Below are 26,381 nucleotides of genomic sequence, written 5' to 3'. Positions count from 1 at the left end.
GTATCTTCATCATTCTATTTTTCTATTTCATGCAGAGCAACCAACATTTCAATAAACCTCAGTCAGCCCAAAGGCTATATCAAGTGCACCACTTTGATGGCTGATTAGGTGCACCTCTTGGTGTTATATCATTGAATACATTATAGAAAGCCTTTAGTTAAAATTCCCCTGAAGATCTAAAAGCATTAGAATATGAATAGGATCCATTGAATGTGATCAAGCCATGGGTTGATTGCACTGCCTGTGGACGAGCAAAACACAGAGAAGAGGACGATGGATAGGTAGACAAAAGCTAAGATGGCTATTGGCAGTTGTGGCTGTTTTTGATTACGTAAAAATACAGCCACTCCACCACCCGTACACTGGCCACCTATCAGCAGGGGAGATGGATGAAGACATTTTCAGAGTTGAAAGCCACAGTTAAAGCCCAGGAGCTTCCCAGGAGGTCTCTTTACTGCGTGAATCATGTTGGAAATGAGAAAGCAACTTTAAGTCATTCCCCTGTTCAACACATGAGTCTTAATGTGCCTGTACAGTATAGTATCTATGTGTGGCTAATTCATGGCTAATTCATTTGTGATTTAAAAAAAATAAGAATAGATTGATATTACTTCAGAAATGTCAAGCTGCTCTTTTCAGACTTGAAATGAAAATGTTTGACCACGCTATGGTACATTTTGCACATGGAACAAGGCCTACCCTGAAATACAGAAGGAATCCTGTTGACAGACTTACCTATTCATCCGAGTGAATCATGCTCTACTGAAAGCCATGTTTCCCTCCAAAATGAGTCCTGCACATACTGAATATGTTCTCCTGTCAGCAGGGGAGATGGATGAAGACATTTTCACAGTTGAAAGCCACAGTTAAAAGCCCAGCCCACTCCTCACTTCTCAGCCACATTTAAACTCTCTCTCTTCCCAGGAGGTCTCTTTACTGTGTGAATCATGTTGGAAATGAGAAAGCAACTTTAAGTTAATCACATGTTCAACAACACATGGGTCTTAATGTGCCTGTACAGTACAGTATGGCTAATTAATTTGTGATTTAAAAAAAATTAAAATACATTGATATTACTTCAGAAATGTCAAGTTGCTCTTTTCAGACTTTGTGAAAATGTTTGACCAAGCTATGGTACATTTTGTACATGGAACAAGGCCTACCCTGAAATACAGAAGGAATCCTGTTGACAGACTTAAATAGATCAGATACTGCCAGGCAAGCCTGTCCTGTACTAGTGAAACATCTCTGCATGAGGACAGAGTGCTAGCCTTGCTGCCCCAGGCGAACTGTATTCAGCCTGTGTGTGATACACTCTGACAGCAGTGGAGCAACCATGCTGGGAGGTTAGACCTGGATTAGACATGGCTTTATTATTGGACATGGACCTGGATTAGACCTGGCTTTACTATTGGACATGGACCTGGGTTAGACCTGGCTTTATTATTGGATATGGACCTGGGTTAGACCTAGCTTTACTATTGGACATGGACCTAGGTTAGACCTGGCTTTACTATTGGACATTGACCTGGGTTAGACCTGGCTTTACTATTGGACATGGAGCCAGTGAAGGGTGCGAAGGAGAGGGGAAATACATGGGAGAATTTGGGAAGCACCAGACAGGTGGCAGCATTCTGGATGAGCTGCAGAGGCCTGATGGCAGAGGCAGGGAGCCCGGCCAAGATGCAGCAATGTCTAAATCCAAACATTGTATATACATATGTAAAAGGATGTTGATTCACTGTCTTGTGCAAACCATAGAGAGACAATGGGAAATAAGTGTGGGACAACATTAAAACCAAACGTTAATAAACTGTTAATTCCAACCAACATAACCAACAACCATCAAATAACAATGTCAATTCAACATTGCAAAAGCGACAAAGCAATACTCTCACAACTGTTTTTGGCTAGTTTTTTACTGCTGCACAACTGTGACACAATATAAAATGCCCAAGGGAATATCTGCAGGCACAACGGTAGATCCATGTTTTGCAGGTCCTTTTTTCTGCAGCACATGCATGCACACACACACCCACCCCCACACACACCTTCCACCTCCTCCATTTTTTCCATTCCACAGCTGCTGTTTGCTGTTGACAACTCACTCTACCCAGAGCCCTGCTTCACAAATTAAATTAAAATATGAGGATTTATATCATATTCATGCATCTGGCAGATTTCCTGTCCCACAACAGTTCAAAGGTCGAGCATCATCTGCTGCATAGTCAAAACACAGCCAATATTGAACAATATCTAAGGGCACAAACACTGCATTTAAGCCTAGTTTGAGATGCACATTTTAATTCACATCGTCTGTGGAATATGGTGTGTCCCCAACGTCCTCAGTCAATGGTTACAGTCGTGTGTATGTGTGAGTGTGTGTGTGTGTGTGTGTGTGTGTGTGTGTGTGTGTGTGTGTGTGTGTGTGTGTGTGTGTGTGTGTGTGTGTGAGTGTGTGTGTGTGTGTGTGTGTGTGTGTGTGTGTGTGTGTGTGTGTGTGTGTGTGTGTGAGTGTGTGTGTGTGTGTTTCAAGTGGAAATGTTTGCTATAACGCAACAAATCCAGCCTGATTATTTATCAGATTATTCATAACTATAGAATAGTTTTACTCATGAATACTTGAATGAATGTGAGAGAAATTGAAGCAATAGGATAATAATAATTGTGTTTTTAGTGCTAATTGAGTCTGTATGATAATGAAGCATAGTGCATCCATACTGCTTGCTCAGCAAATTATCCTCAACAGTATCGCAATAGAACCGAATTAATAATGGAGTTAGGTTTTACATCAGCTAATGGCAGTTTTGCTAAAGAAATGTTGTCCTGCAATTGTATGTGCATACAGTATGTGCGTGTGTAGGTGTGTGTGTGTGTGTGTGTGTGTGTGTGTGTGTGTGTGTGTGTGTGTGTGTGTGTGTGTGTGTGTGTGTGTGTGTGTGTGTGTGTGTGTGTGTGTGTGTGTGTATGTGTGTTTACCTGATGTTAACTCTGGCCTTGTCTGATTATATAGCATATTTCACCCCTCGAGCAGTTTGTGAGTGAGAGCCTAACACAAGGTGAATTGGTGTCATCCAGTTCATTTTCTGGTGCTGGATCAGTCAGCCTTGGCAGCTGGTGGCTTGGTGTAATAACAGGCTTTTCGACAGCCAAAGCTTGCACTCTAAATTACCACCATCATTTGATCATGTTACAAACACTGACATTTAAAGAGGCAATCTGTAATTGGTGCATACATTTTTGGACTTTTAGATAAATTATATATAGCCATTGATTATTAACTTCCTCGTGAGCTTAGTTCAACTGTCTTACCCCATCAGAACCCAAAATATAAGCTTGATTTACTCTATTGTTTGTAAACGATGCAATTGTAAACAAACACTGTATAGCTTCAAAACATGGCTAAAACAATAATGTTGATCTCATGGATGGTCAGTCCTTGCATCCATAGCTATGTCTATGAAATTGAGAGTGGTTACATTTATCCAGCCCCATCCCTTAGCTGTTTACCAAAAAAGTGTCACGAAGCCCGCTTTGTTGTTTTTGTTTGAAGTACAGGTTGCACCTTTAAGCAAATTATAATGCTCAGCCCTTATATTAATTTGGTGCATGCACTGAACTCTATATCTCTTGGACATACAATGTAAAATGCCAAAGAGTGTATTAGATACTGTATGCATGACGATTTCACGATTTATGACATGTTATGAAACGTTTTAGGTGCCACGAACTGCTACCATCACTATAGCACTGATTAATGAATAACAATGAGGGTACATGGGGTACTGTTAGCATGCTCAAATCTACATGACCAAATCACCTCAATGTATGTCCATGCAGAGCCAGTCATTTAGTGGCACAATCATTGGCAGTATTGTTCGCAATCATGCCCATCAACTGCTGCCTTGCATCAATAAAAGCACACTAACACATGTAACACATGGCTGGAGATGTATAAACTCAAAGAGAAGGGACCGGTATTCATACATTCACTCATAATAGCAAAGAAGAAACATTGAGTGACTCCTGGTCTGCCCACCACAGCTGTCCAGAAAGGAATGCATCTCAAAAGGACTTTCTGCATCACTGCAGCTACAGAGTACAGTCAAAGTACACACAGGAAAAAAAAAAAAAGTAACGAAATGTCAGAGGATGAAAAGAGTGGGTCATGTTGGCTGGCTATCGTTGAGAGCATGGTCAATTTGTATGAGGTGAATGATTTTTCTATTTGACAGGACTATCAAACACATACTGTACACTGCCATTGCTGTCAATTTCACGCCTCACAAAACAGAAATAGCATACAAACACTGTGACAACAAGGAAAAAGGAACAAGGAAGTTTATTAGGGATGGCATGGGATCAGGTTACACACCCCTCACAGGATGGTTATGTGTTTTCGATCTGAATAAATGCATGACGAATGAATTTGCGAAGGGACAAGAGGGGACACTTAACCACTATCAGGAGACAGGAAGAGATTTCTCACTAAAACATGATGAATTTCAAAACCCGAAAATGTAAAAAGACAACCCTAGAATGAAAAAATAATACATTTGAATTTGACTGACATCTGATCTCAAAGGAAAAAGGCTGCATTTGATAAAGATCTTAGAATATGAATGCAAAACAACTGAATTTGACACACATTACATGAATAATTTGGTGTATCCACAGCAACAGTGGAGGGGAAAAGGAGAGTGGGAAAAAAACACCCATCTAAAGATGGACATTGATGGAAACACATGCGTCAATTCAAATGAGGGGTTTGATGTCATTAATTGCAGGGCAATTACGGATCTTGAGCCAAAGCCGTGAATGAGGAGCCAGACTTGTGTTCAGAGACGTGTTGGAAAGCAAATGTCTCACCTTTACATCTGCTACAGTACATTCTGCTGAGTGTACATACAGTATTAAAAACCTTCGAGATAAGCTGCTATATATTTGGATGGTTTAGCCAAAGCTGTTCTATAGTGAGCATATTAATAGCCATGTAGCTGTGTGGTTAGCAGTATTAAGCAGTATTGACAGAATAATGTTTCAGGTTGGACCGGTCTCCTCTGGCAAGTATGTTGTGTTTCCTGGAAATGTGTAAAAGGCTTTTTCACATAGAACACATGAATTGAATCAGCATGTGAATTGAATTATCATGAGGGTAAAAAGACACAACTGCAGCAGGGCCTTACGGTAAAAGCCTGCTGTCTATTTCTAGGGTCTTGCAAAGATTGAAGTCTTTTGCAAAGATTCTGCGACATGCATAGAGGGTAGTAGTCCCATCTGGAAGACAGCATGATGTCCTGGGGAAAGGAACGCACACGCACACACACACACACACACACACACACACACACACACACACACACACACACACACACTGTAACTAATAGAGAGCCAAGTGGTGTTTTTTGTCTCTGCAAATTTTTGGCTACTTTTCTGCCTGTTACCATGCACCAAAGCCTTCCACCAAATGTTTTCTTCACACAAGAGACAAGTGCTGAGAAATATGAAATCTGTTCTTCGTGTGTGGGCTGCTTTTGCGCAAATGTGCCTTCTTCTGAGCTCTATTTTGGTCTCAGTTGCTCAGTCATGCACAATCATCATATCACATATTGTATAACAGACTGGATAATCTGTATGTCTGGAGTTGGTGTCATGGGTAATCATAATAAGAACATCTTATACCTTTATGCTGGTTAATTGTGTGTTTTTCTCCCCTCCTGGGAGTGCTTTGCGTGGCTTGGGGGTCTATGGTTCGGTGTTAGTTCATATTGTTTGTATTGTATGTATTGTTCATATTGTTTAGTATTGTTCTTGTTGTAAAGCACTTTGAGACATTTGTCTATGTAAAAACCATTATACAAATACATTTGATTGATTGATTGATTGATTGATTGATTGATTGATTGATTGGTTGATTGATTGGTTGATTGATTGATTAATGTGCTGCGAGCACAAGCTGTCAAGTGTACAGTATGTACCAGATTGCATGTATAAAAAACTGAAAAAAACACTACAGGAGAGGAGAAGCCGAAAAATAGCTCCGAGACAAATCAATCAAAGCCTGTGGGTTTGCAGGCCAATAACAGTGTCACCGGAAAGCTCTGTGAGGAAAGATCAAAAGTACTAAGTCACTGCACCTGCCGATGCTGTCTCCCTGGGTGGGTGGGAGGTTGGGAGGGTGGGTGTGTGGCTGGCTGGGTGAGTGCTTCCTGTTCTGGGGAGAGCAGCACAATATATATGGCCAGAGTCATCAGAAAGTGTTCAGGGTCAACTTTTACCGCTGTATGTTTATATGCCTTCTGTCATTCAAGGTTTATTGCAGTGAGAGCCCAAGAGTTATTGAAGGAAACAAATCCATCGAATACTGACCTGTGGATTTTTGTTTTGTTTTAAAATATTTTTCATCTATTCAGTCACTCTGGTAGCTTTTCTAAGGGGGTAGTGCAATGTCACAGCTTCATCTGAATGAAATGACTGTGCCATGCGATCAAGCCTCACTATCAAACTGAGGGGCATTGTCAAACGTGTCTGTCCATAGTGAAAGGTTGGCTTCTTTGTGGCCGAAAATGATGCCATCTTACTTCTGTCACTTACTTCTTGGCGCGGTGGGGGAGTCGATAATCAGTGATACTTGAATCAGGGGCATTCTACATGCTAATCAACCACACTATTGCTTGTACCAACGAAGACAAGGTCGTTATAGGGTTATATTCCAGGCATGGGCTAAGTGATTACTGCAGTGCTGAGAAATCATGTAGAGATCCTGATATAGTTTGATCTTATGGTGGAATGTGAATGTAGATCATGTCATGAAAAATAGCAACAAATAGTTGCTAAGACTAAAGGGACATGTGAAGTTATTAAATGTTCATGAGATTCCCTCCAGATCTCTGTTATCAATTTCCCAATTACTGTTCTTTAACACATTTTAGCTTGCAGGGTTCTTAATAACCTCTAAGTTGATTAAGAAGAATAATCATCTTCATTCTATTTTTTTTCTAAAGCTGCATAATTGATTTAATAATGTTCCCCTATCTCAAGATCATCCAAGTTTGTCCATAGTTGAATCTCTGCAATCAGTTGAAGGATATAGAGATCTGCAGACAGTTCAAAGGTTCAAAGTTTTCAAATGTTTCTCTGTGTGTTTAAATATATATGTTTAACAGTGCTCTCTGCACTAGAGAAGTGGCTGTTTCATGCCTTATGTGCAAGTTTCTAATTTGATGTAATGAAATTTGAAACCTCATGAAATCTATGTCTGAAACTCCCACAAAATGCAACCAAGCCATCTGAAGATAAGAGCAGATGGCACACAAATATATTATAGTCATTATAGACTATACTAATAACACAATTATAGTCCTGAACTGTGGTCCACATGAATGAGTCAATGACTGGTCTATGTATTATGTATATGTTTAGAGGAAAAGAGCTCCAAATGCCTCTGAAGGAAGGGTTTCAGATTTTTCGACCAAAATAGACACACATTGATGGCCACCTTTTCCTCATAATACCATTTTGTAACCATTTTTAATTTACTACATGACGATCCTTTGAGGGGAAATACTTAAAGCATGCTGACGTCAAAGGGACCAATGCCCCTGATTGTCTGGCAAAGTGGGGTTATTGATATGGATATCTCCTGAAATTGTCGTCTTTGTTTTTCACTGCTGTGGTTTCATTAGATGCAGCAATTACGAGACAAGAGAACTTCTGAAATAATTGGCTGTAATTATTACATGGGCTGTGCCAATTAGCATTTCTGTTGTTCCCTGATTCACCAGTGGTGTCATTTAAACCTAGACTAGGGTATAGCCGAATTTTGGTGCAAAAATGAATAATGATAATTTGGGCAGAGCGTCTGGGACTCCTCTCCCAGGAAAATGTGGTCTCGACCATCAAGTATCTCATCAGCACAGTGTACAGTAGCTTTAAAATGACAATTTAACCCAGTAAAGGATCAACAGGATTCATGTCACGATTATGACCTGACTGGCTAAGGAAGTCACAATGTTTCGTTCAAAGGTAAGACATGTTAACGCTTGTGACATGCCTAGCCTTACAGCACCATGGGGCTTTACACTAGGGGCAATTGCACTAGCAGGAAGGCTATCACAAGTGGCCTGTAAACTGGCACATTCAACACAACTTTAAAAGGACGATGCTTACGAGAAAACAATTCCAGTGCTTCTGTCCTGAAAAGACCCCAGTGCCAGTACATACATGGAGGGAAAAGGACCAAAAGGGGACTCTGGAGAATGTAATGCGGTTCACAGTGGACCTGGAGAGTGACGACATAAATGAGGTCACTTCAGCTTCACCTGAGCACAAGGATACCTCATCACATCATGAGGGCAATTGTTTTCCTTGTCATCCCACTCAGGTGGGAATCATTTCCCAGTAATGTACACCCTCAGCAGAGTCCCCCACAAATACAGACTCACAGGCACAGGCCACTGAGGCCAACAGCAGAGCTGGTTTTGAGATCCCTATCTCACATTTCAGGAAGATATTGATTTTGTACCACAGAGAGGCCTAACACACAGATGAACACACTTACAGTTTAATGTCTGTCCATGTATCTATGACAAGATTCCACAGTTAATGTTTGCTCAGCACAAATTCAGTTATCGGTTGTAGGCCTACATTATATGAACTCACACCCCTTGTAAGATCTGAGGATGAACAATAAATCAATAGGGGTAAGGGTATTTGTGCCTATGAACAAGATGTCAGTGGGTGTACTCCCAAATATGCCGGTTAGCTGTGACTTGAAGTGTTTAAATGGTTGACTGTTTAATGAATACAGAGTTAAGTTAAAGCTAAAGCTGAAGGCCATGTAGCTTTGTCCTGCTACCATGGAAACTGAGCAAATGTCAGTTTTTTTCTTTTGGTAAATGTGGAGGACAAACATTAGCATTCTTTTTTTTTTTTCATTCTGAGATAATGCTGTAAGAAAATACAGAAAAGTCACAATGCCCCACTCTAAACATTAGGATTTGTATGTCACAAGTCTTAATCCGTCACAAATGATGTGACAGAACACCTCTGACGAACCAGAAACACCTGTGAAGCCAATTGTCCCATCACTTTTGGGTACCCTGAAAAATGGGGACTATGCATAAAAAGTGGGCAAAACTTCTGGAGTGTAGAGCCAAAAGAAGAAAAAATGCTTCACTGTCCCATTACTGACACAGGGAACTGTATCTTCCTCCAGCTATAGCAGCTCATGGTAAATATTGCCTTCACTGTAAAGGTCCACCTTTTATCAAAGTGGTGGTTAAAGCTAAGCAACTGGTAAAGTGGACCTGTCAACTCAATTTTGCTCATTTGTAACTTTCATGTTAATATCTCAATAAAATATGTTTTTATTTAATTCAGATGTTTGACTGTTTGTATTTATTCACAAGGTATCATACAACATTGCATTGTTCCCTCAATTTCTGAAGTGTTGGTGCCATCTGCTGTTCATCCTGATAACTGTATTATACATCTGATCTTTTTATACTGTTGTCTATTAGGAAGCAATATGGACTATCATTACAAGAGACAGAGTAACTATCTGTTAAGAGATAATAATTCTGTCCATATAACAAAACAGGTGACCCACAACATTGACTTATAAAACATAATGATTGTTTCTATGTCAATGCAACTGTAACCAGATTCAAGATACCGGGCGGCAAAGGAAACAGCCCCTCCCTACTTGCAAGCAATGGTCAGCCTCCAAACCCCTGCACGATCACTCCGCTCTTCCACCTCGGCTGGCCGCCTGGCACCGCCGCCTCTACTTGGATGCAGCAGCCGCACGACTCGGTCACGGCTTTTCACTGTCCTGGCGCAACGCTATTGGAATGAGCTTCCCACTGCTGTCATGACTGCAGAGTCACTACCAATCTTCCGCCGTAGATTGAAGACCCATCTCTTCGGGCTACATCGTAACGGTCCCTCCTAAAGACCTCTTCACCCCCACTACCCCCCTCTACAAGTTTCTCTCCTGTTAATAAATAAATAAATTCCTTCTTCTAGCATTGTGACTGCCTATGCCCCCAGGTCTGAGCATTGATTACTTTATCTTATGATGACTGATGGATAGATGATTCACTTACTTAAACAAATGTCGCTTTGGATAAAGGTGTCTGCTACATGCCATACATTTAAATGTAGCCATGCTTAATTAAACCAATCAACATACCGAAGCATACCTCAGCTCTACACAAGCTTTGTTGGATAGGCCCTACATCTCTCTCAATGGAAGCTGATGATAAACTATTCAATAGGACAAAACAACTATCTCAGTGCTGTTTCGGATATTGCCACTGGAGGTGCAATCCTCTTTGTTTTGGATATGCCTGACCAGCAACATGTTGTATGCACACCTTACTCCACCAGAAACTCATCTTATCATTCATTGTCTATAAACATTTTCCAAGATAAATTTTAATTATTTTCCTTTTCTTGTATCTAATCAGGGGCCATGAACACGCCTTCCTATCAGCATCCTGACTTACCTCACTTGACAAGACAGTCATATACTGTTCTGTAGATATACTATTAGCTTCCAATGGTTGAGTAATAACTGTTAACTCGTGAAAGCAATAAAAAGCACAGCAACAAAATCAGCTATCAACATAGACAAAAACATGCGGTAAGATAATGCTTTGTTTTGGCATATGACATGGCATATTTTCTCATAAATTCACTTTACTAACTTAACTGCTACATGAGTAAATCTTGATTAACATTGCTGGCTGGGAAAAGATTAAGTACAGTCATCAATTTGTTTAACGTCTTTGCAAGCTCACTCAAAGAAACAGCACATATACAGTAATGCAGGATTTGTTGCATAACAAAAATATGCAAACCAAATCAAATAAGTGGTTTTAAATACCAATAATGACCACAAGCAAAAATCTATCCCTTCAAACCCCTCCAACCCTTATCAGAAATGTGTGCTATTATCTTTCCCACTGTACAGTCAACAACAATCTCCCCAAATTAACAGGGTCATGTGGAAAGAGTTTGACGGCAAAAAGAGGGTTATGTTTATTCTTAAACTTGTTTTCCTATTATTTTACACTGAGACACTTTTGCAAGAGCTGCCAAGAGCCAAGTACTTCACCCTAGGAGCAGATATGAGACCACATGTTAAAGATTAACACAGGGAGAATTAATATGCCTTCTCAGGTAAGGGTGGTGTGATCACCAGGATGTTAAAGTAGGACAATGCCCTGGTTACTGATAGTGGAAAAACAACATAGAGGGCAAAACTATCTCACATACACATGCATACACACATTTGTTTTTTATGAATGGGACAGACTCAAGAAGGCCTGCCTGTGATTGGTTCACACTGACACCTGAGGAGTCATCCGGGGACTCCGGGTCAAGGTCCATGGGCCTTTCATGTTGTTTGTTTCAGAGAGACAGCTGAAAGTTCCATACATTGGGAAAATGAGAATGCAAATAGACATACATAACAGTAAAAACAGAAATACAAACACTGCCATCTTTTCAAACTCAGACTGTTGATGGAATATTAAAGGAAAAGGTTAACAAAACAAACTTCTAACATAACATTGTTGACAGATAACTTACAAGTTTCAATGAGAAAAAAACAAACATCAAATACGTCTCAATGAACATTCCCATCTGTGATACCTATAAAGTCTGTATTTGCTGGAAAGAAAATGGAATACAAAATGGGTTGTTGACAGCTGGAGCACAAGGACAAGCAAACCATGGAAAAACCTATGGTGATAAGAACAGTAGCTATCAATCTGGACAAATAAAGAGGGCTATAAATACCAACGTTGCATCACTTACAATGGGAGGCAGTATATGTATCTCCAAAATGAAAAGGCAACATTATTACTCAGTGAATAGACACTGCAAGCTAAGGCAACTGAACTGGAAGATAGATAGCCATTTTTTTTGCTTTAGCCTTTTGACTAATGTCCTTAAGGAAACTGGAAGGGATTCCAAAAGGGAATTGGCTTTCCACATCAGATATCTTAATTCAATTGGTATATTTGTAAGCCTGCTATGAAGGTATGAGACTGCAATCTGGCTCTGAAGACCACTTTGTGGCTTTTCTGTGCATCTCTGGAATGCTAGAGGACAATGGGGCGCGGGCATTGTGTCTCACCCTGGGGCCGCAGAGCTTGGCCATTACAGTGGCCTTTATGTGTGTGGAGGATACCCTCTGTATCACAGAATCCTCTCTCCTCCTTCATCTCACGATGGCACAATGATATAGCAGATGAACAGGTCAGAGAGAGCCCATGTGCCATGCGTTACGCTTGTTCTGCTGAAGATATTGGGGGGGGAGTGAGACAGGGTTATTATTAGGGATTATCTATTTATATCAAAAAGGAAGAGATGATAGGAATAATGTCTCTGTGCCATGTAGGAAAAGAATGTCAACACAATTATGACATTTTCAGCAATCACTCGGCAATCATTCTTTACATACAGTAGTACTCATACTGTATCCAGATTTTTCAACAGTGAGCGGGAAAATAACTTGCTGAAAGAGAGAGACATTTTAATGTAATTTTAATCAGGGACATGACTGTCGTTTCAAATGGTTGAGTAAAAACTCAGTAATGAGGTTGAAACTGATTTAAAACTGATTTAATCTGGTATCTGCAACGAAGGATTAGGATGTCTCACTTCATAAATTCATTCAGGATGAGAAAACAATTGTCAAATGCTAGTTTGATAGATCAATTTACTGTCTGCTCAAACAGTCTTCCCCTTTAATATAGTTCTATCCCTCCCAGTCTAACAGCATAATCTATGGCGTGCTTGATCTGGTATTCATTTGAAGTGTTGTAACATCCTGCTTTATCTTCTGATGAAGGAGAGACCTCCTTGATGCGAGCACGATGCAGAGCAGAGCCAGTTGCTAGGAGCTATTTGCTGGTATGTCATTTTCATGCAGGGTATTAACATACGTGCAACTCTTGATTTTAGTATTCACATTAATGTAAATACTCTCTCTTGCTCTCTCTCTCTCTCTCTCTCTCTCTCTCTCTCTGTAGGAGGCTGTTATCCTTCAACAACAGGATTCCCTGAATTACAGAGAAATATACCTATTCATTTGGGAGAACAAATGCACCTTCATTCACAGTGATTGGAGAGAGGAATGCCATTTTTGGGATACTGTGATGGTTCACCTTGGGGAAGTCCCTATGCCTACCCTTCTCTCTTTGACCTCATTTCCCCTTTCTAAAACTGTACAGCACTGGCTTTTTATCTGTGTTAACCACATTGCCTGCTGTATCTAGTGCCACAAATTAGGATAAACTAACTCTGAGAGATGGAATTTTCAGCATGTCTACACTGCACAGCAATATGTCTGATTGTCTGTTCTATGCCACAAGAGCATGTGTGTGTACAGCATGAGGCTCTTTACTATTAAGCTCAAACATAGCTTTAGTGCCCTCCAGGAGAGAGGAAATTGGAGAAGAAGAAAAAGAAACATTTCATTTCATGAAATACTGGAATCCTTCCTTTGACACCGGCCTCTTATCCTGTAAGACATGCTGTATTACTAGCCTACAGTGCAACCACTATAACTCCAGGCAGTTAGGCATGAGAGAAGGGACAAATACTAACTTTTAAAACCCCAAATAGACTTTCATGCTTGAGTTATAAAGCTGTATGAAATTGAAATGGGCTACAGTGAAATACAACTCTAACATTTTCATTTCAGTTATCACCACAGACTCAAAAATATTTTCTGGTTTCATTTTCTTGAAAACGAAACTGAATCTGAAGTTGACCATTTCTTGCAATAAGACTTTACCATAGATCTAGTCCTATAGACCCAACGATGACTACAAGAATTTAATAAATCCCATATAAATAGCTTTTGAAACTACTGTAGGCCTATGCAAATACAGCAAAGCATACTGTACATATTGAATGATAATGAACATCACTGAGATTCCAATATTTGATGGAAAAATGTCCATACACAGTGAAAGTCTCCTTTAGTTGGAGTGTCTATCACTGAGCCCTCCACAGTAAGTCACGCTCTTGTCATAAAACAAAGAAATGAATTCAGTGGCTGTTTCGGGGCTTTGAATCTGAAATTTGGATAGCAACCAAAACCCAATCCCCTCAACACACCCTAAGTGCAAACCAGCATCCTGATGAACTCCTTTCTACTCTGTACCTAAACCGCAAAAAACGGAATGTTACCCTGAGACATTTGCAGCAGAAACAATTACTTAAAAAATTATTTTAATTAAACTTAATTGAAAATGAATTCTATCTGATTAATGCATTTTATGCTTTTTTGTCTGCCAAATATGCTCTGGGTTACGAAGCCACATTTGACTTTGGTTGCCAATTTGCATGAAAAAGATGATTCACACATAATATTACTTTCAACAAAGTGCCGACAGCTACTATTGAGTAAACATAGCCATATTCTGGAACATTTCTTAAATCCACTTTTGATTTCTGTTAATCTCCTGGCTGAACAACTCAATTTCATCCAATACACTCTCTTCAGCATCTCAAATTTACTTTGCATGAAACTGTCTTGATAATCAGTAAGCTACATATGTGTACATATTGAGTTTTGAGGATATTTATGTATATTGTATGATTCGTTTCAAAATAATATCAAAGAAATATCGTGTGTGTGTGTGTGTGTGTGTGTGTGTGTGTGTGTGTGTGTGTGTGTGTGTGTGTGTGTGTGTGTGTGTGCCTTCCTGTGCGTGGGTGTTCATGCCTGTGGTGGTTTCTGATCCCTCAGATCAATAGTCACTAGTCAGCACTGAGGTGACATCTGTGGTTCAATCACAACTCAGTTCTGGACAGCCAGTTAAAATTGGGCAATTAATATGCAAGTTTGATGAACATTTAGTGTTTTCATTGTAGCTGAAAAGTGAACACATATAACAGACAAACACAGTATTTGTGCAGCATATTTGGCATCAGGTCAGGAAGATTTCTGCAAAACATGTTTCTCTGTTGTTTTTAGTCCTTGAAAAGTGTGTCATCTGGGCATTGACCGCCTGTTGACGTTATCTCCAGTCTTTATTGGACTCCGGAGGTTGGGCTGGCCGTACACACCCTGTCATTCCCCTCATAGCTGACATACAGTTCAGTTAGAACAACAGGCATTGGCTGAGGTTGTGCCCCTGACCATTTGACCCTGATTCCCCTAACCTGTATGGAAGATGACACTATGGTATTCATGACTTGAGCAGGTGATGTTGAGGCTGATTGGTACTCTGTAATAGACTATTTCATCTGGCTATGGTTATTGACACATAGCTAAGTACCCACTTTTTTTATTGTAGGCCTATTATCTTAGGCCTAATAATACTGCCAGTGGTGATAATGGAATGAATACTCTAGGGGAACACTGGTTGTTCCAAAGGCAAATGTAATGCGGAAACTAAAAGTATTTTAACACCAACAACAAGTGTGGTTACCTCCCATTTCCACCACCTACTACATATTCTATCCTATGGGCAATCTGTGATTCAAACAACAATAATGTATCAAATCTGAGGCTTACTGCATGGGCAAATTAACTGGAGCTGGGTGGGCAAATGCACTGGAGCCGACCCTTAGTCTAATTTACAAATGTGCATCTCAATAAGCTTTGAATAAGTTTGCTAACTTGTCGATTGACTGTTTGTGTGCTCGCTTTGTTTCCATTTAGTCACTGGTGTTCGTAGGCAAACTCACTCCACCTTTCCACACATGCAGACAGGCTGCACTACCGCAAGCGCCAGGATCGTGTGATGTCCTGAGCAAGGGGGCGTCGCGTCGCGTCGCGTCATATCGCCCGCCTCGCTCCCATTGGCCGACGCGACTCACCCGACACAGCTGTGATTGTTTTCTGCAGAGGAAGCTTGTCTCTGGTATGAGGTCTGCGCTCAGGAATGAAATAGCAGCTTTTTTCTGCCTCTCTCTCACCCAAACGACGATGTGACCTAACAACGTGATAACAGTCAGAGTAAGAGAGCAGAACAGAGAACAGCTTCATTATTTCTGAGGTGCGAATGAACAGGGTCGACCCTCACTGGATCAGACAGTAAAGACGTCTGGAGATCAAGGTAACAGATCGACCCCTTCTGCTTTACTATTGTCACTTTTACAATTATAAGATGTCAGCTATATCAGTTTGATAAAAATAAAAAAAATTAAAAACATTCAAACTATAGGCATCACTGTAGGTATGGAGTCCTGCAACATTGTTACCAGAGTTCCTTCAGATGTTAAAGGCTTTTGAGAACAGATGTGTAACTGATCTTCGTTTATTTCAGCTCTAAAGTGCCAAATGCCAAGACTAGAGGAACACTGTTGGAGTTGCTCCTGTGCATCAAGCGTGGAATCTAAGAATTTATCTGCTGCAAACTGGCTCGCATCGAAAGCTGAAGAAATGATGTCCATTATAACATCAGTCCTCAGCAATGCCTATGGGTCCCTGCACAATGTGCGAACAGCAAACTTGATACGGCGGGGTCTGGTCCTCTTCACCGTCGGAGTATTTCTTGCATTGGTGCTCAACTTGCTGCAGATACAAAGAAATGTCACTTTGTTTCCAGAGGAGGTAATGGCAACTTTGTTTTCATCCGCGTGGTGGATCCCTCCTTGCTGCGGCACAGCGGCTGGTGAGTCAACTCTTTCAGTTAAATGTGATTATAGTAATAACGTAAGTTAATCATTCAGTATGAATGAGTAAATCAGCCAGCCAAAGGGCTAGACTACTACTTATTTGTACACAGGAATGTAAGGGAGGGGGAAGGGTGTCGTGCTTTATCATGTTGTAAAAACATACCTATTTTACAGTTTCAAATCAGTAAATTAGAAGAGGAACCCGTTTTTTATTTATTATTATTATTATTATTGTTATCTATTATGTAAGTGTTCTCGCAGGCCATATAATGGTGAATGTTTTGTCTGGGAAAGTACAGCAGTGTTTCTATTGCTCTCCAATAGGCTTCCCTAGAAACAGCCGGACATGAAGGGGCATTAGGGGTGTGCTTTTCTTTCATTGGCTGCTTTCATAACGGGTGAGCTGTGGAGGCGGTACATAATTGGCTGCTGTCTCGAACATGCCACTACCGAAAAAGAGAAACAAGGAAGTCATGTGCAGTCAAAATGAAATAAATAATTCTCCCTCAACCCCTCCCCCATAACAGTCTAGCCGACGCCGTCTCAACCAAACTGAAATGTAATGGGTAACACTCAAGTTGCCACTAAACCTGTGTTGTATAACCACAGAAATATAACAACATACAGTTTTTACCGCAGTGACATTGTATTAACATGTTGTTCCACAGTAATAATGATATGGTATATCCTTTTTTATGTCTCAGCTCCAATGTGTGTCTGAATATGTACACGAACTATCCGACTTATGTGTAGGACTACAGGCAAATAAATAATTGAATTTTGCCAAAGAAAAAGTGGACCGAGAAAACATATGTTAATAGAAGCACACCATTGTCAAGCCCTGAGAATTGTATAGTTTGAGTTTTAGTAGGCTATGTATTCAATGATGAAGTCATATTCATGTTATTTTTGCAGCTGTTGTGGGCCTGTTGTACCCCTGCATCGACAGCCATCTAGGAGAGCCCCACAAGTTCAAGAGAGAGTGGGCTAGTGTCATGAGATGCATCGCAGTGTTTGTTGGCATCAACCACGCCAGTGCTGTATCCTTTCCAAAACTATGTGGTCATGGTAATTGCTGATCTAAAGGGTTCTTCTCACACATATTTGTAACTGCCTATATACATCTATTGATTTTGAATAGGTTATTTACAGTTCTATATTCTACCACAATTTCTGACCTATTTTGCTATTGGAGCAGTGATAAAACATTTAAAAAAAAAACTATCTGCACTAATGGTTAACTGTCTTCAATCTAATTATAAAGTGTTTACAGACCCGAACTCAAACATAGACTTTAATGTTAAGTGTTAACAAACTTGCTTTGCATATGTAAGTGCAATCTGCTCTGTAATGTTTTGAAGTAGTAGTCAAACCAATGTACTTTTACTTTGCCCTTAACTGCTCCATATCACAGAAACTAGACTTTGCCAATAATGTCCAACTGTCCCTTACCCTGGCTGCCCTCTCTCTGGGGCTGTGGTGGACGTTTGACCGGTCGAGGAGTGGCTTTGGCCTGGGCATCACCACGGCCTTCCTAGCCACTGTCATCACACAGCTGCTGGTCTACAACGGTGTCTATCAGTAAGTCTTGTCAAACATGTTCTTCTATGTGTCAGTCCAAACATTTAACCACAGACAACCTTTGTAGACAATGGCATGGATGGCATTTGTTTGAGCAGTGTGTCATCATTACTTATATTATTGTTTGGGGTAGACCCAGTGAACAATTTGTGTTATTTTGGAGAAACTAACCCCCCTTTGTGAATTAAGTAAGTATATTCTCTGGAAATGGTCCCTCTCAACTTATTCCATCAAAGAGGATTTGACAAATAAGACATGGAAATGAATGCAGTTATTTTGGGGGGGGATTCGGAATCCCACATGTCTGCACACCCAATTATTGGCCCTCCTACCTGTGTCAGTGGCGCCTCTTCAAAAACATACTGCAGAGAAGCGGCACACTGTTGCTGTTTCAGAAGGCTTCTACAGCTTCTGTTGACTGAAGGAGAACGACAGTGTAATGCTGATTATTTTATTTTTCACCATGAAAGTTGAATGCTTTCTCCCTCTCAGAGATCTGTCTTTGAAACTGTGTTTAAGTTGCCATGCCATGGAGTTGTATTGACGTGTGCCTTATTTAGAAGTAGATTTGACTATTGGGGAGGGCATTCTAATTGAACCTGACTCTTCTCTTGTAGGTACACATCCCCAGACTTCCTGTATGTGCGCTCCTGGCTGCCTTGCATATTCTTCTCAGGAGGAGTCACTGTGGGAAATATAGGACGCCAGCTAGCCATGGTAAGACCTGCCTGGAGTCTTTCTATTGCATGTTTGCTCTGTGAATTTCTGCTGGTGTAAATAGTTATTTACAGGTTATTTACATGTCTATGATTTTAAATGGAAGATTAACATGAAGTCAGTATTCATATCAAGATGACAAGTTACATCTTCAAAGATATATAAGTTAGTTGAATACATTTGAATCCTTTTATCTATCTTTTTTTTTGCCCAAACAAAGATAACTTCTAAGTTTGAAGAGAGTTTCTATATACTGAATGATAGTCCAGAATTTGCAACTTTCAAAATACATTAATTCAAAAGCAAACTCTTGTTTTCATTTCATAGCCAACATGTGGGCTATATATGAGGTGTAAATTCAGAGGTAAATTCATGAGGTGTAAGTTCTTCAGAATCACATCAGTTATTCAGTTTGACTGAATGGAACTGTGAAAGCAGATTAAGCATGTTGTTTTTCACCAGAGTGGGCACTGAGTAGACTGAGTGAGTCATTGCTAAGTTTACCAGGCGGTCACTCACGTTGTTGTTGATGTTGTTGTTGTTTGTGATATGGCTTGGATTACGGGCATGACCACAAATGCCTAACCCTAACCCTTATGCACTCTGGGCTTCAACTTGCTTCTGCTAAAGACTGCGCAACACTAAAATCACGTGTAAAGACTGTTTTCGTAATTTGGTGTCACCGCAAAGTGCGTCTGCCCTGAACAACTCAAACATAGCCACCATAGACGGGGCGGTAAGTGGGAGTGTCTGTGGACTTGTCAAGGAGAGTTGGCAAATTCACACCTATGATGTTCCACATGCAATAATTACCAATAGGCGAAAATAGACACTTGATCATAATGGGCAGCAGTCGTCACCTGTCAGGGATTATCTCTTATACCACCAGTCCATCCTCTAAAATATGTGGAAGTAGGCCTAGTGTATATTCTCGCATTGCTAAATTCTGTAAGCTATATTCTCTAAAACACTGAATGACCAGTGTTGAATACATCGATCACCTCCACTCTCTGTGCCAATTACTAATTAAATCATGGAACCATGCATGTCTTTGATAGGATAGGAAATTAAATAGGACAATATCTTAAACATTGTATACTGAAGATTATAGGAAAATAGGCATACCTGCCTATACTTAATAGAAAATACATTTGGAGAGCCTTTATGCACAAACCAAACAGATGGTTGTTAGAATCATCCTGAAAGTTATCAAATTCCACTTATTCAGTCCATGGTAATATTGAGAGTGGAAAATAATATAAACTAGCATACAATAGGACTGTGTAGATCCACCCCCAGACTGCATGATCGACCCTGCTGATCATTGGAACCATGCGTATCGCTGTCTTAACAGGTTGAAACATTGCACTACACAATGATCCCACAATAAATATAATCCACTATTTCCAGCGACCGTACAATAGGTTACTCTGATAATAACCATGCAGTCCTGACAGAGTGTACAGAGAGGAAGAAAAAATAAAAAATGATATAAATAAATAAATACATGTAGGAAACTACACTAAAGTGGCAGGTAATTATGGTTATGACTGGTGGTTGCGTGAGATAAAGGAGAATTGCCTGTTTTTTAGATTGATGCAAATTATAAAAGAAAACATGACACGTAGCAGGTTGAATCTGGCACACTACTGTAGGCTTGTTGAGTGCTTAGATTAGAATAATTATAGGGAGATGTTTGCTGTTCACTGGTTTTGACTGAGATGTTTCCCTCTCTTCCACCAGGGTGGTGTAGAGAAACACCACATAGACTGAAAAGATGACAGAAGCCAAGGAGCAAAGAGGACAGCCAATATGGAGAACCTGCCTACGGAAGGAAACCAGTCTGACGTCATGGGGAGAGACATTTTAGTGAAAAGGAAAAAAGAAAAAAAGCTGTACAGTTTTGACTACTTTTATGGTATGTTATAACAAAAAAGCTGGCCAGAACCTATTGACCTAATGTGCCATGACTTCTGCACCTCCTTGTGGCCAAAATACCCTCACCCTCCCACCCCTGTTGTGCTCTGTATGGCATTAGTTCTTCCCTCACACTTTATGACAGGACAGTATTTGCCCTTCTAGTTCTTCAAAGTGAACCGTATAAACTGATTTCAGTTTAACAGAGTAAGAGTGAGCTACAGTATCAGCCTTTTGCGGGTGTGTGCGTGCAAGAGTGTGTGTGCGTGCAGGTCTTAACAGAAAAGACGAGGAAAAGGGTGGTGCTAAAATGTTTGCTTTTTTTTTGTTTTGCCTGGGTACAAAATGATCATAAAAGGGAAACGATTCAGAGCTGGGCAAAAATGTCTTAAACACTCAGACAGAGCACCGATAAGATGTATTGTATGTTCCCAATTGTAATGAACCAAAAATAAGTATTTATCTATGAGATATAAATATTCTTAATGCCAACATCTGTGACCCAAAACCAAATATACATGCGATCATGAATGATGTGACCATGTTTTCAAAGAATGTACCATGATGATACAGTGAGTGAGTATGTCAATGGTTGCAGTGAAATCACTAATACATTTTTAACAAGCACCTCAATGTGACCAGGTGTTAAAGTTCACTTCCTGGCTGACATGGTGGATGGCTTGTAAACCCCCTGAATATGATAACTGACTGATTTCCCATTTTGAATGGATTTCCAGACTAGTGATGAAAGTTTGGGAACATACAGAAATGGAAGGAGAGGACAGGACATTTTTACTTCGGTCTCGAAGATTTGCAATCTGTGATTGCCTTTGTATTATAGAGTTGAGTGCTTTTGTCACTATACCAGTTGTTTTATTATTTGTACATAAATAATTATATATTGCTTACATGTATAATCTCCTCCCTATATAATCAGACAGGTATTACCATACTTGACCTACGTAGTTAGTAGGTTGGGGGTCTAGAGGAATAAAGTGCAATCAGATACCTGAGCCGACTATTCTTTCTTATTTATTATTTCTGACAATGGTTGACTCCTTGGAATCATATGCAGTGTGGGTAAATAAAATGAGCAATAACATCAGTGTTTTTGTAAACAACAAAAGTGTCAGAGATTACTTGCCTTCTTAGACTGTATACCAATGACTATTATCACGGGAAAGAAGACAAAAACATTGTGTCAAACTGTTTGTAAAATCTCATGTGGTTGCATTAGTAAATGTAAATACAGTCACGCTTTCCACCGTGTTGTTCTAAACCACTTTGTAATAACAGTGTACATATTGTATTAACATGTTGTTACAAAGTAATTAGGTAATTGCCTTGTAATTTAGTTATGTAGTTATTGCAAAAGGGGAGTTAGACTGTTCATATTTCGACATGTAATTCCCAAAATAGCTATATCCATTAATACATCATTACAAAGCAATAACCAAATTACTATGTAACAAAATTGTAATACAGTGTTGTTATTCGAGTAATAACATTGTTACTACACAGGTATAGAATAACTTAATGTAAAGTGTCACTGGATATACAGATTTTGAATACACCTTTTTGTGATGAAGATCACAGAGGGCTTGGTACGCTTGGTTCTGTTTGAATCTCTGCACAAATTCAGGTGTGTTAGAAGAAGTGGAAGCTTTATTGGGGTGGTGGACATTTCAATGTATAGAGTGGGAGTGTGTGTGCATGTGTCTGATATTTCAGTTGTATATCATTTCTACTACCTTGAATCCAAGTGAAAAAATAAAGAAATAACTCATAGGGATGTGTGTCTACTTTGTTCTTATGCCCAAGTCTTAGCAGAACAACCAGGTGTGATTGTGTGTAGCTGTTGTATATTACCCATGTCTTTTTATGAATATGATTTGTAAGATTTCATAGAAATGTGTTTACATAATACATGCATCATACTCAGGGTACATCGTACAAGACATTATGATGGGGCGGCAGGTAGCCTAGAGGTTAAAGAGGCTGGCCAGCAATCGGCAGGTCGCTGGTTTGATCCCCAATCTCCAATTGCACAGGAGGGAGCCGGATGTGTGCTGGTAACTGGAAGGTTACTGGCATCCTATCTAAGGTGCCTACCGCCGTTGTGTGCTGTTGTGCCCAGAGCTCTGTTCTCTCTTGGGTGTGCACGTGTGTTGTGTCGGAGGGGTGTGTGTGCAGTGTGTGTGTGTGTGTGTTGTCTTGGGGGGGGGTATGCACGTATCACATTCCTACAATTGATGAGAGCATGGCCAGATAAACAGTCTTCTTCTAAAAAAATAAATAGATCGCTTGTTTTTTATGTCTTGGAAAATAGAAGCGATAGAGATAGATTTACCATAGACTTAAGTGACACCAATGCTGTTGCCCTTCAACCTTTACATGCAAAGATGATGCTTGTAATACAAGTCAGTAACAGAGTCTTCTTTCTAACAATATCTCTGGATATTTTTAACAGTAAAATCAATCAAACGCAAATGTACCCCCCATAAAATGTGAATAACTAGAGTGTAGGACAACAGAAATAATTGCCACCTAATTACTTGTCATGTCCGTAAAACAATGGCTTCAGAAGTGATGGCCATCAGTGGTGCTAGTAGCTCTATTAGACCTGCGTTAGCAGGGCTTGTTGTTGTTGTGTCTGCGGCAAGGGGAAGCTGAATGGACGAGGACACTCTTTTGTCTGGGGCCCCTGTCACAATCCCATTATAATGTACTCTGCTGCTTTTTCCTTTTCTCTTCCCCCTCTGTCAACCCTTCCCCCTTCCCTGAACCTACACCCTGCCTGTCACTAGGATCACTATCATGAGCCCCCCTCCCTCCCCCATCTGCCTCCCCCACTCCTGACACGCCTTTCTGGAGAGCAGCCTTCTATTTATACCTAGCAGGGGACTGACAGTTAACCTTTTGCACTGGGAAAATTTCTGGGAGTGAGGCCAATTTCCGTGGGCCCAATTCGGCCTTCGTTCTGAGAGTGTCTCTCTCCCGACAGGGCAACGCTCCAGCGCCACACGCCGTTTCGCTCCCCTCCTCTTACCGTCTCCTCCTCCACTCAGGCAGAATAATTGGCTAGGCCTCAACCTCCTTTCATTTCCACCCAGAGCTGACTAAAGGACTCCATTAGACAACCATCCCATGCCAACAGGAATCTCCCTCTCTCCTCTGCACTTATGTCCTTCTCCCATCCATTAGGAGTTAAGAAAACAAACTGGGTCTGGACTAGTGCCTGAGGCCAACCTTGCTATTAACAGGTCGACAGTTTGGTTGCACCTACAATGATGTTGTACTGAGAGTGTACTGAGAGTGATGGTGTACTCTGAGCCTGGACAGGTTATCCCTGTCACTTTATAGGGACCCCCAACCATGCTAGTTCTTCTGGTTGGGAGTTATCATATGCACAGCATGTATCATAGACTCCTGCTGTTGGCTAGACTTGGGGAAAACTCTGTTGAGGTGCAGATCTTCAGTCCCAAATCAAACATATCTTTACTGGCCCTAACTAATGTAGACATGTGTCCCAGTCCTGAACCATTAGATATTAAACAGAGATTACATAGCAAGGATCGGTGGTTACAAATTAGAACAAACTTGGAGTTTATGTAAATAAATGTCTTACAATAATTTACATTTCCTGAATATGTTTGTAAACATTATTGATTCATAGTTTTTCTAACCCTAACCCTAATGCAGACTAGGGTACAGTCTTCTCTGAAGGATGGGTCCTCCACAGGGGCAGTCGTCTGCAGAGAGATTTGGCGAAGCATCAGAGCTGCCTATTTGATCTGACACCCAGACAGGACCCCCAGTCCTGGAGGGGTTAGTGAAGTCATTAAATGGAACCCCCCACCATTAGCCCATAATTGGCACGTACCCCAAAGTCATATCTAATTCAAGGAATCAAGGAATAAACACAGTTCCCCAATGTATAAAGGCTTATTTGTCTACGCCTGTTAGCAGGTCAAAGCACCATGAAGACCTTTGGGATACTGTTTTGACTTGGCACAAACACATTATGTACACTTTCATTCCAGTTCACTTTCTACACATTACGTTTTTAATAAACAACAGGATAACAAAGTTCACAAACCACAAAGAGACTCAGATTTGTAATGTATTCCATACACTTTGAAGATAGGGTCAATGTTGTGGTGCAATGGGGGAGCTGATGGATGCTCAGGTTGCGGTAGTGTAGTCCTTCTAACCAGTGGCACACTGAGGTGACTATGCCCCATCACATGGTGTTAACTCAGCAGGGATATAGCCTAGTGGTGGAGCTAGCCTGTCTCCCTCTCTGCAGGGGCCTCTGTAGAACAGAGCCAGACCCAGGAGCTGCTGTCAAAACCCTCAGTCTGTGATACAAATATAACTCTCACAAGCCCAGTCACATATACTGATAAATGTTTCTGCTTTGATATGTTCCCTCTAAGTATCTCTACTGACATTGGTCCCAGTAGATGGGAGTGTAAGCCAAATTACATGTTTTGATGTTTCAAATTAAATACATGTATAAATGGCCCACATTTAAAAAAGTTGATAAATACATATTTTTCTCTCTGCTCTGGGAAATTATGTGTGTGTGTGTGTGTGTGTGTGTGTGTGTGTGTGTGTGTGTGTGTGTGTGTGTGTGTGTGTGTGTGTGTGTGTGTGTGTGTGTGTGTCTGTGAATGAGAGAGAGAAAGAGAGAGAGAGAGAGAGAGATTGTGTCCATTTGCTGATGAAGATCTATGTGGGGCATTTCAAAACATTGTAATATAAAAGGATGAAACCAGAGAGTAGTACAGGGCAGAGTAGTACAAGAGACAATTCCAATTCAGTGGTGATAGCTTTTGTTACCACCAGATGACAGTATTTATCCTCTTAGTTTGTCTGGACATCATTGACATGACAGCTGTGGACCCCTAGTGGTATAACTGATAATAACCATACAAATGTCTCAGTGGACACAAGACAAAGGCATCAACTCTCTACGCTTTCTACTTACTCAACAAGTAGTCGGTCTTATCAAAACAAAGAGTAATTGACTTGTTTCTTAGTACAGTAATGAGTCATAGATTACTCCAGATATTAATAACAAGGCACACACACACACACACACACACACACACACACACACACACACACACACACACACACACACACACACACACACACACACACAGGTAGACACACAGTTCTCCATCAACAAAAACAACATTTTAAAACAGAATGAGGGTCTGGTATCTTGTAGTCATCCTTCTGTTAATATTTATTTGCATGCAGTTTTATGTAAATTAACGAAAAAGCCTTGATTAACATGCATATTAGAATTCAATTGAATTTGTCTCTGAGCCACCCTTCGATTCATAAATGGAACATGAGAAGGGTGAGAAACACAAACTTGCTGGGAATTGCTTGGATCCCCTCTGATATGTGAATTAACTCACTCAAAAAAAGAAAATGTGTATGAAGGTGCATGCAAATGTGTGTGTGTGTGTGTGTGTGTGTGTGTGTGTGTGTGTGTGTGT

The 26,381-nt window shown here is 40.4% G+C and overlaps 1 protein-coding gene across 1 annotated transcript; it reads left to right on the top strand.

Moving 5' to 3' along the window:
- The first annotated feature begins 15,894 nt into the window (after window positions 1-15,894).
- insig1 (insulin induced gene 1) lies at window positions 15,895-22,649 on the top strand. The gene is made up of 6 exons (XM_083681289.1): window positions 15,895-16,088; window positions 16,299-16,646; window positions 17,566-17,690; window positions 18,065-18,231; window positions 18,849-18,948; window positions 20,692-22,649. The coding sequence occupies exons 2-6, from the start codon at window positions 16,313-16,315 to the stop codon at window positions 20,719-20,721; spliced, it is 756 nt and encodes a 251-aa protein (XP_083537415.1). The 5' UTR covers window positions 15,895-16,088; window positions 16,299-16,312; the 3' UTR covers window positions 20,722-22,649.
- The last annotated feature ends 3,732 nt before the right edge of the window (window positions 22,650-26,381 follow it).

This window comes from Argentina silus (assembly GCF_951799395.1).
Source record: "Argentina silus genome assembly, chromosome: 1".
In the NCBI taxonomy this organism is placed as follows: domain Eukaryota; kingdom Metazoa; phylum Chordata; class Actinopteri; order Argentiniformes; family Argentinidae; genus Argentina; species Argentina silus.
Note: the sequence above shows the minus strand (reverse complement) of the source record. Positions and strands in the feature narration are given on the sequence as shown.

Coding starts and splice junctions, on each gene's coding strand:
- insig1 (XM_083681289.1), top strand. CDS start 16,313: ATGCCAAGACTAGAGGAACACTGTTGGAGTTGCTCCTGTGCATCAAGC. Junction 17,691..18,064: donor GCATCAACCACGCCAGTGCT/GTATCCTTTCCA, acceptor TCCATATCACAG/AAACTAGACTTTGCCAATAA. Junction 18,949..20,691: donor TAGGACGCCAGCTAGCCATG/GTAAGACCTGCC, acceptor CTCTTCCACCAG/GGTGGTGTAGAGAAACACCA.